The 10,640-nt window shown below is 39.5% G+C and overlaps 1 protein-coding gene across 5 annotated transcripts in view; it reads right to left on the bottom strand.

Moving 5' to 3' along the window:
* Positions 1-2,982: 2,982 nt before the first annotated feature.
* ITGB6 (integrin subunit beta 6) overlaps positions 2,983-10,640 on the bottom strand; it is a 78,712-nt gene continuing 71,054 nt past the window's right edge. For all 5 annotated transcript variants that reach the window (XR_013518907.1, XM_054257591.2, XM_035304709.3 and 2 more), the window contains one exon: positions 2,983-5,127. Coding sequence is in view for 4 of the 5 variants with exons in the window: in XM_054257591.2 (XP_054113566.1) it covers positions 5,029-5,127 (99 nt within the window). In the remaining variant the exon portion in view is untranslated. The remainder of the gene's footprint in view (positions 5,128-10,640) is intronic.

The raw sequence follows: 10,640 nt of genomic DNA, 5'->3' as shown, positions 1-10,640 counted from the left end.
CAGAGTCAATTTGTTGAAAAAAATAAACATAGTGACTTTTCATTGAGTCAGTTGTTGACAAACAACAGAATTCCTTGATATGAGAGCTTTGGATATTGACCTGGAACAGGACTGATTGGTATGCAAGACCATAAATGTAAATACATTTTAGGTGGAAAAAGTAAATAGTATTTGAGCAGTAAGTTCCTTCATAAAATACATACCTGGAAATTGCAAAGGTCAGATTAAAATTTCAAACTGAACTAGATCCTCTGTGGGATTTGTAAAGTCTTCCATGTCAATGACACCAAAGAGTAGGGGGTAGGTTAGTGGCAGTCAAATCTGTGCCTTTGACTGCTTGGCCTTGACTGCTAGGCCTCTCCCAGGGTCTCGCTCCAGGAGAGCTCATGGGATGCAAAACTTCTGGGGTGCCATGCTGCTCCCTTGCTGGTTGTGTAACCAAATGAGAAAGAAGATCAAGTTTTCCACCCTTTGCCCAGTCTAGAGGGATTCACTTTTGGATGGTTCCAAAGCACAGAGGGGCAATATTTAGGCCCCTGCCGTCCATGTCCCAAAGGAATTTATGCTAACTTTCTTCCTTATGCAGTTCTCTGCTCAGAAATAACAACTCTTGGCAGGATGTGGTGGCTCACGCCTGTAATCCCAGCACTTTAGGATGGCAGAAGCGGGAGGATCACCTGAGGTCAAGAGTTTGAGACCAGCCTAGCCATCATGGGGAAACCCCCTCTCTACTAAAAATACAAAAATTATCTGGGCATAGTGGCACATGCCTGTAGTCTCAACTACTCGGAAGGGTGAGGCAGGAGAGTTGGTCGAACCCTGGAGGCAGAAATTGCAGTGAGTCGAGATCATGCTACTGCACTCCATTCTGGGTGATAGTGAGACTCTGTCTCAAAAACAAAAAAGATTAAGGAAGTTACGGTTCTTTCTAAAGGCACACCTTCACAGGGTATTGAGTAGCTTTTTGTCCTGCTTTATTTTCTGCATAGCTCTTAGGACTGCTAGACAGTCTTAGTCCAGGCTCCTTATATAATAAGAACTAAGCAAGGTTATGTGCTAATGTTTTATTGGGAGGTGCTATCCCAGTGAAAAAGGGTAGGGAGGCAGCTGATGAGGGAATGCAGATACAAGATGAAGCATTTGGAAGCTGGCCACTGCTTCCCCAGAAGACATTGATGGTGGCTCAGCTCCTGTTCATGTGCTGGTTCCTTCCCATCTCTGTCTCTTCTGGATCTACATTCATTCTTCAGAGTGTTAACTCCCCTGGACCTCCCTGTCATGTTATGTGGTCCCTTGAGGCAGCAACTAGGGAAGCTACTCTGGACTTGGGCACAGGAATTGCAGCAGCTCCTCAACCTGTGAGGAGTTAGGAAGAAGCTGGGGTTTTACTACCAAGGGGACTGCACAGGTTGGTGCTGGGCTCCACAGCATAGGCCTGGGAGGCAGGTGGAGCCAGGTGGATCTGGAATCTGCACAAACTGGGTCCAGGACCCTGATAACATATATTTACTTGTTTATTATTTTCTCTCTCATTTGGAAGCATAGAGATTGCTTGTTTTGTTCATTGTTCACCATATCCATAATCATAAGAACAGTGGCATAAACCAGGCATTCGATAAATATTTGTTGAATAAATTTATTGAGTTGCTAATGTGTTAGGAATTGTTACAGCTGCTAGAAGACACAAGCATTCCACCTTCCAGATGGAAAAATTAAGAAGAAAAGTGACTTTCTTGGTGCTGTTCAAAATAGGAGCAGTTTCTTGATTGTCAGACGTTTGGCCTTTAGTTTATGAGAGAGTGTGTTTCAGAATATAAGTAACTCTTGATTTGACTTTGCCGGTCCTTTTGTAAGAAATGGGCCTAAGAGAGGGAGTAACCTGACTCCTTTTGCCAGCATTTGGTCTCTCTGTGTTAATTTTCCTGATTTAGAAGGTAAGCATGGCACCATGACGCCTAACGAATGGATGGGCAGAATAGACTCCCTGACCATGTGAGTGTGCTCAGACTGCTGTAGCAGAGCACCACAGACCGGGGGGCCTTAACGACAGGAGTTTATTTTTTCCTCAGTTCTGGGGGCCAGAAGTCCAGGGTCAAGGTGGGAACTGGGTTGGTTTCTTATGAGACCTCTCTCCTTGGCTTGTAGTTGGCCACCCTGTCCCTGTATCTTCACATGGTTTTCCTTATGTCTGTGTCCTAATTTCCTCTTCTGATAAGGCTACCAGTCATACTGGACCAGGGCCCAACTCTGTCACCTTGTTTTAATTTAATTATCTCTTTTTTTTTTTGAGACAGAGTCTCACTCTATCATCCAGGCTGGAGTGTCCTTATAAGAAGAGGAGATTGGCCGGGACCTGTGGCTCATGCCTGTAATCCCAGCACATTGGGAGGCCGAGGCATGCGGCTCACTGCAACCTCCATCTCCCAGGTTCAAGCAATTCTCCTGCCTCAGCTGCCTGAGTAGCTGGGACTACAGGTGACCACCACCACACATGGCTAATTTTTGTATTTTTAGTAGAGATGGAGTTTCACTACATTGGCCAGGCTGGGCTTGAACTCCTGACCTAATGATCTGCCCGTCTTGGCCTCCCAAAGTGCTGGGATTATAGGTGTGAGCCACTGTGCCCGGCCTTTAATTATCTCTTTAAATGTGCTGTTTCTAAGCACACAGTTGCAGTCTCAGATACTGGGGGTTAAGACTTCGATACATGAATTTTGGTAGGACAGGGGCTAATGGGGGTAGAAGGTAATATATTTCAGTTCATAACACTAACTCTAAAATATTTGACTTTACAAAATATGGGGGTGATGTCCAAGCCTGCTCCCTGCTGTCTCTTGCCTTCTGTGGCTGCCTCCTTCTGCTATTCTCCTTGGCCCCAGACCAAAACGAGCAAGGCAGTCAGAGCAGGTCACAGAGGAATCCAGAAATTCAAGAAGAGGGTTTTGTACCAAACAAATAAAAGAAAATATCATCCATCTAAGGTTCATTGTTTAAATTACTATGTTTATTTACATCAACACAAAATACAATAATAAACACGACAAAACCATTTTATCTTCATGTAACATAACTCTTCAGTGAACAGAAGTACTACTGTTGATGTTTTGGCCTTTCCAAGATCCCGCCTGGGGTCAAAACAGTACTCAGAGAAAGAGCAGATTCTACTCTACCCTAAAACACACACAAAGGTAACTTCTATTTTCTAAAATCCCATTCCAATAATAATACAAAAATACAACAGTAAGTCCACGTAGAGGAGAGGAGTGCTGTTGTGTCCTCAGCATTGCAACCTATATGTTGTGGCAGATTTCTCCCGGGTTCTGTGAGCAAGTCAGGAAACATAGGAGGTATATCTGCCCTTCAGATTTTCGAGGTGATTGTTCAGCAATTCTTTCATCTAGCCGGGTACTCTGTAAAGGTCTGATTTACTTGAGTTATTCAGGAACCAGCAGAAAAAGAGTCTCCAAGTGATCAAATGTATACAGATCTATCTTGTAGAACTGAAGAAACTTACAGATTTTGCTGCAACAATTCAATGGACAACCACAAAGCCTCGACTACATCATGAACTATTCACCTAGTAAAAGTCTTCACATTACAATTAATCAAAGGTAATAAACATTGCACAAAGTACAATACCTCATCTGTATGCCAGTAGTTTAAATGTTATTTGTTTAGTCTCAGTACATTTTCAAAGACATGACTGTTATTGCTTAACTAACACAATCTTTCTATTATTTCACTGACAAAAGAGGCAGTTTCCTGCAGTGGAAAGAGGAGATGACTTGGAGTTAGAAGATCTAGATTCTGAACCCAGCTCTACTCACTCTGAGCCTTAGTTTCCTTATGAGGATCAAGTGAGATGAAAGTACTTTGTAAAGAAGTAATAACCATAAGAAATAATATTCTAGAGTCCGTCTCTTCCATCAACTGATGGATCCCTAATTTGCACATGTATTTTGCAAGTAAAATCTTACCTCTTATAGTAACTATATGATGCATATTCACCACATGCAGCTAAAATGTGCAAATTGGGTTACATAGATGGGAAAATAATATGTATTAAAAAGCCTTTAAGACTTGTATACTCTTGATATGCTTGACTTGAGCCATTTAAAATTTTATTCTATTTAACACATGTTCTGTTTATATTATTGGAGCTCTCTTTGAATAAACTAACCATTTAGAGTAATCTTTTTTTTTTAAAAAAAGAAACTTTCATTTGACAATTACAGGGTTTAAAAGACTGTGCAACTGAGTGAAATGGACTGAGAAATATAAGAGAAGTAACAGTTTGAAAACTCAGGGTAAAAAAGAAAACTGAGTGTAGAAGATCATTTTTCAGGTAATTTAAAAATATGCTAACTGATAGAGTTGTTATCTTTTTATTTTTATAAGTGACTTCTTAATTTATAAATTACTTCTTCCTCATTTGTAAAACAAATTTTGTACTTAACGTTTAAGTGTGTATAAATTCACAAAAATTATTAACACCTAATGTTCATCCTTATATTTGGGATATCTTCAGAAGAATTGCATCCTCTTAGCTGAGGTAAAACCAGAATCTCATTTCTCATAGATTAAGAGAGGGTATATTTCCTACAAGTTTAGAATTAATTGGCATGTATAGATATATAATCTGAGTATATGGGCTTTGTGACTTTGCTGAGACAAAGAACTCAGGTAGTTGCATTCCTGAAACAAATGAGATTCTAATTTCAAACATTTTTCAAATGCAAATCAAGCCCCCATGAATCATTTTGATGATTTTTTTGAGGCAATAATGCAACAGAGTTAGTATTCCTCAAATGATCCCCAAAGTCACCTCTTTGCTAAGGATATTTCTCTTCTTGATTATTTTGAACCTGCCAACAGTCTCTCTCACCTTCATGTAGAGAATGACTTATCTCCAAATGTCCTATTATTATCTTAAACCAACCTCATTTTGAAGCAACAAAGAAAGAAAAATTAAATAGTGCATTAACATTTCATATCAGTGAACAGACTTTTTTTATGCATAAAGTGGTTCTATCCATCTGCGGAAAGGTCCACCTTTTGTTTTTCCCTGTGTTTATAGGTTACATTTTTAAAAGTACTCGTGGAGCCTCTGTAGAGTGGATTGGTTCCCTAAAAAAAAAAAAAAAAAAGATTCAAGTGAAAGTATGTGTATTTTCTTATCACACTGTTTTAATATATAATGCAAATTGGAAAAGTAGAGTCAAGCTCAATCTTGGAAACCGTTGGAACAATTTTGATTCATTTGGTATTTCATACTTTCAGTGTTTTACAATTTATATATTTTCATTTTGTTAAATATACAGAACAAGTCCCATATGTATATTCTAAAAAATCTTACCCCTTTTAGTAATGCATGAATTTATGGATAGAAAATAAGGCTTTGGTTGTCGTGCTCCCTGCTGTTTTCCCAGCACTGAGTCCCTGCCCCAGAGCAGGTACTCAGTATGTATGGAATGAGTAGCATGAACAGTGATAGGTGAATCAAAAGTGAAATCAAAGCCAAAAAAGTAAAAAACAGGAAAAGTTGAACTGCTAGAAACATACAAAAATGAATGACACCGTATCTGCCTTTAACAAACGTGTTACTGATGAGAGGCATCAAACAAAGGGCACAAATAATCATGCTAAGATGAGATTAAAACTCAGAAAGGGGAGAAAGTAGTTGCTTAGGAGGAGTGAGGAACCATTCTCTGGACAGCTAACACTCGCCCTAAGTAGCCAAAGAACCAGCTGTCTTTTGCTTGCAATGCAAAACACTGTGTAAGACAAACACAAGAGACTGATGTGGGGGACCCTGGGGTCATGAAAGAGTAGCAGTCCAAAGACAGGCCAGGCAAAATGGCTTTGTCCTGGGGGGAGTGGGGAGGTTGGGACTGGGACTCCTGGGTAGCTCAGCTATGCTGTTTGGGCTGTAGATGTTCCCCCATGTGCCAACAGCAGTGGTGCTGTAGCCAAGAGGATCTGAAGGTTCAGAAGGGCCAAGCCTCTCTAGTTGTTCCAGGCAGGAGGAAGCTGTATGGGTAAGGTACAGTTTCTTCTCTCCCACTTTCTAAGGATGACCACACAGACTATGGCATCAGACAGCCTGGGTCCAAACCCAGCTGCACCACATGACCATACCGAATGTGAGCTTCGGTGTCCACATCTGTGCCTACCTCATTCAGGTAAAGTATTTTAGCACTATGTGTAGCACATAGAAAACGCTCCATAAATGCTGCCTCTATTCATTAGTTCCTACTTGTACCTTTTTTTCACATTTAGAATTTCCTTTTCTTTTAAGTTTTAGAGAAGATTATAAAGATATTTTCCCCCAGGGCTTTGGTATAGTTAACATTTCTAAGCCCATTACTGAGTATGTACTGAATCCAGGTACCAAAGTTGTTAAAATCTCATACTTTGGTCACCTTATTCCATGAATTATAGCTATGGTAGCAATTTCTAGGTGTAGATTTGAAAAGAAACATGATTACCTGATTGTCTTTGCTTGCTTGGTACATTTCTTTTAGCTTTCAGAAGAATTGAATAAAACTGGAAATACTCCCTGGCCTTTCCCACTCATTGGCCTCAGCGCCCTCATTGTAAGTGGGAATCACACCTGCACCAATTTCTACATTGTACAGAGCCAGTGGCCTGACCTCTGACTGAGTGACATGTTACCTTCGTTTGTGCCTTTGAAGAGATATGCTATCTGTATAAAAAAGCCAAACAGAAAAGAGCTTTCTTGGCTGGTGGTGGATGTGGGTGAAAGCTAGGTTGGCATATTGCTTCAATTCCTGAGAGCAGCCTAGATAATTCTGAGGGACCTCCAGATCTTATCTAGTTCTGCTGCCCTAAGAATTTGAGATTTTGAAGGCAAAGGGCAGACTGATGTGATTTTAGATGTAGATGGAGTCTCATTTGCAAACAAATATCATGCGTGGAATTCTACTAAATTTGAGAGACTAGAATCTAGTTGGTTACTGTTTCAATTGAAGAAACAAGATGTAAAAAAGTAAGAGGTTCAAGCCAGCAATGACAGTGTGAGCCTCTCCTGGAAATGGGAGTCTTTGTGAACAGAAACAATACTTTGAAAGAGGACACAGGCTGTGAATAGGGTCAGTTTAGAGCTCTGTAGGACCAGGTACTTGTTTGTAGGCACACCCTATATCATGTCCAACATAGAAAATACACTCATATCCCACACTTAATATCACTGATATGCATTATAGAGGAGGTGACGTTGACAGGATAACAAAGTTATTTAGTAGATATTTAGTTGAATGTCTAATTTTGATGGTGGAGTTTTCATTCTGTATTTTAAAGCAACTTCATTCATTCAGGTCTGCAATATTTTGTGAGTCCCTTGCAAAACTGGTTTAGGGCCAAGACATTGCTTATAGGGAGGGATGGGTAGAGCAGACTTCACCAGAGTAAGAGGGTAAGGTGGAAGCGTAAAAGTGGACAAAGAGCAAGTACATATTGACATTGTGTGTGGTAGGGCATTTCCTGGCCTTCGCTGAAGATCAGAGGTCAAGAGAATACATTGAGTTTTGTTTCAGGAGGAGGTGTGGAAATGTCCATACTGCCTCCTCTAGTGCTCTGACGATTGGAACCTCTCTACACAGGATTTCCAGCAGAAATGCAGGCTTGAGTACTGCTCTATTTTAGGTGAGTCTGCACTCCACTGCTCAGAAAAGGTCAGTTTTCCCCTAACCATCTGGGGTGACCAGGCTGATTCCCCCAGGAGTCTGGGAGTGCTAATTTAGGCTGTTGATTCTGCAAATGCAATGGCACATTTTTCAAGATTGAAAAAGTGGTAATAAGAAAACTCTGTCATGACCCACAGCTTCCTTAATGATGGCCTAACTGCCAAATGCAGACCTGATTTGCTTAGCACAGTACAATATCAATCCATGACTTCAAGAAATGTCAGGCTGAACATTTTTTTGCCTCGAGTTAATGACTTGTCATCCTAGAAAAAAATGTCTAATCAAAGATGAATTTAAATATGTTTCATTTGTGTTTTTATAAAGAATATGTGGGGGTGGCATTATTTTTACAGCATAATAAAAAGGCAACCTTTCTTTACAGCTCTCTGAAATGTTTCAGGAGGTGGGAATAAAGATCTTTCTGTCTTGAACCCTGTCACTTTGAGTCCAATGCAGTCCTATGGCCAGGAGGCCAGATTGTTCCTATTGTCCCTGGAGGGCCCTGGGTTTCAAAGACCAGTCAAATCCACTTCTTGAAGAAGAAATAGGTTTTAGAGAAAAACTCAATGGAATTGAAGACCCCAAAATGTGTGCAGTGAGCAACATTTTTTTCCAGTAGGTATTAGTAAAATTTAAACTGAATTATTTGAGTTAAACCTTTTTTGTATCCATGTGAATAATTACTACCCAGTCATTATCTAGTCAGGAACATCAAACATTTGCTATTCAAAGAAACTCAATTTAATAAGGGAATAATATTTTCCATTTATGCTGGTTTTCTGTTTAATGCATGTTTGGGTCACATGTTAGATGAAGAAACAACAAAAATTTGGCATTTGAATTTCAGTCACGTTGTACATCCTGAGGGAAAACAATTCATGTTTTTGGGGAAATTAACTGTTAATTAAAATGTTATTTTAAAGATATTAATCACTTGTCAGTATTTATGCCTCTGTATGAGAACACTGAAATGTGCTGGTTAGTAGATACACATCACATAGTTGCCCAAGTGCATGTTTGTGGAGCACCTGCTTATTATTTCCAGGAGGGTCAATCAAAGGCTGTGCTTAGAAGAACAATTAATAATTAGGCTTCAGCTTCACCATGCACCAAAAGTTGGGGAAGTCCCTTAACTTCTCTGAGCCTCAATTTACCTTCTTTCAAAATGGGAATGAATACCAGGATTATGTCATGGGGTTTGCTGCTATTGACCTTTGTGGCAACTTAACTACATTGTTTTACCTGATTGCCCTTCTCACCATTGCCAGGCATTTGTTGGAGAGTAGATGAGAGTCAAAAATAACATCTGTGGCCAGGGGTCAGGTGAAGTGAACTGTCCTAAAACTTTGGGCTCATTAGTACTGTGTTCTAAGTTGCCGAGCTACCTTGTCTGTTTACCTTTTACATCATTAGGGATGAGTAAATTATATCTTCTCCTGAGGAATCTTGCTTAATTATGGAAAATCTATACATTTACAAAAAGAGGAAAGGCTATACAACAAATCTTCAAAGACCCATCACTCAAATTTGACAGTTATCACAATTCTGCCACACCTGCTTCAACTATCTCTCCATCCCTCTCTCTCAGCTGAATTATTTCAAAGCAAACTCCAGCTTTCATTTCCTTCCACTCTTTCAATACGCATCTCTAAAAAATATGGATATTTTCTAGCAATGTCACCATTGCCATTATCTTACCTAATCAAATGAACCATACTTACCTGCTATCACTCTAATGCCCAGTATTATTAATATCTTTTCAGTAGTTTTATACATTTATTTCTTATTTATTTTGGAGACTGGGTCTCACTCTGTCACCGAGCCTGGAATGCAGTGGCACAATCATGGTTCACTGCAGCCTTGACCTCCTTGTTCAAGTGATCCTCCTGCCTTAACCTCCCAAGTAGCTGGGACTACAGGTGTGCACCACCATGCCTGGCTAATTTTTATACTCCTTTTTTGTAGAGACAGGGTTTCACCATGCTGCCTAACTCGAACTCCTGAGCTCAAGTGATCTAATCCTCCTGTCTTGGCTTCCTGAAGTTCTAAGATTACAGGTGCCAGGCACCATGCCCATCCTTTTTTCCAGGTGTTTAAAGGTGGACTGCTGAAATCATGATCCAAAAGGCATTTTTAATGAAAGATAAAGTAGATAAAATTTGTCATTGTTCATTGTACTGTACCATATATTATGATTAATTTAGAATAACTGCATAAAATATAAACATCCATTATCAAGATAAATGTATCAAAAATGGAAAATTCCATTTGCTTTCTGAATTGAAGGCATTGCTATAAAAATTGTTAACATCAATTTATTTGGGTGGATGAATCCAAAGAAGCATTGTGTCTGCCTGTATTTCCTCCAGTGATATCGTTGTTGCAATCAGCAATGTAAGATAATTGATGTTAGATACCTGGACACACCATTAGAGATAGAGAGATGAAATTAAAACCATGAAATTGTTTCTATGGGTCTCTAGAAATGTAATTATCTCTCCTGTGGAAAAGGAACACAGAAAACTATAGTCCTATTTTCTGTTTGCCTCCTTTGAAGAGAAGACACTTAAACTATTTCCATTGAGTTTACATACTTAAAGGTTGAAACTTTTGGTTTATTTCAGGTCGCTGTTTAAAATTTATGTTATTCAGAAAAAGTAACTGCATGGCATTTAAAAAATCATCTCAATTCTGCTTTGTAACCTACTGGATTAGTAACAAGTACTTCCATAGAAATTGGCATGAACTATCATACTACTTATGAACATTATTCCATTCATTATAACAAAATCAATTTATGGAAATGTTTAGATACAGCACCTGTGCTTTATCAAATGGGGCCTGAGGGATATGCTTAGTGGTGAGGAAGGACTCAGTAAAATATACTTCCCTGATGTCCCTGAGCAGCTGTCTCAGGAGCCTCAAGAGACTCTT

This window comes from Callithrix jacchus, chromosome 6, assembly GCF_049354715.1.
Source record: "Callithrix jacchus isolate 240 chromosome 6, calJac240_pri, whole genome shotgun sequence".
NCBI classification, from domain to species: Eukaryota; Metazoa; Chordata; class Mammalia; order Primates; family Cebidae; genus Callithrix; species Callithrix jacchus.
This window is presented reverse-complemented; position numbering and strand designations above follow the sequence as displayed.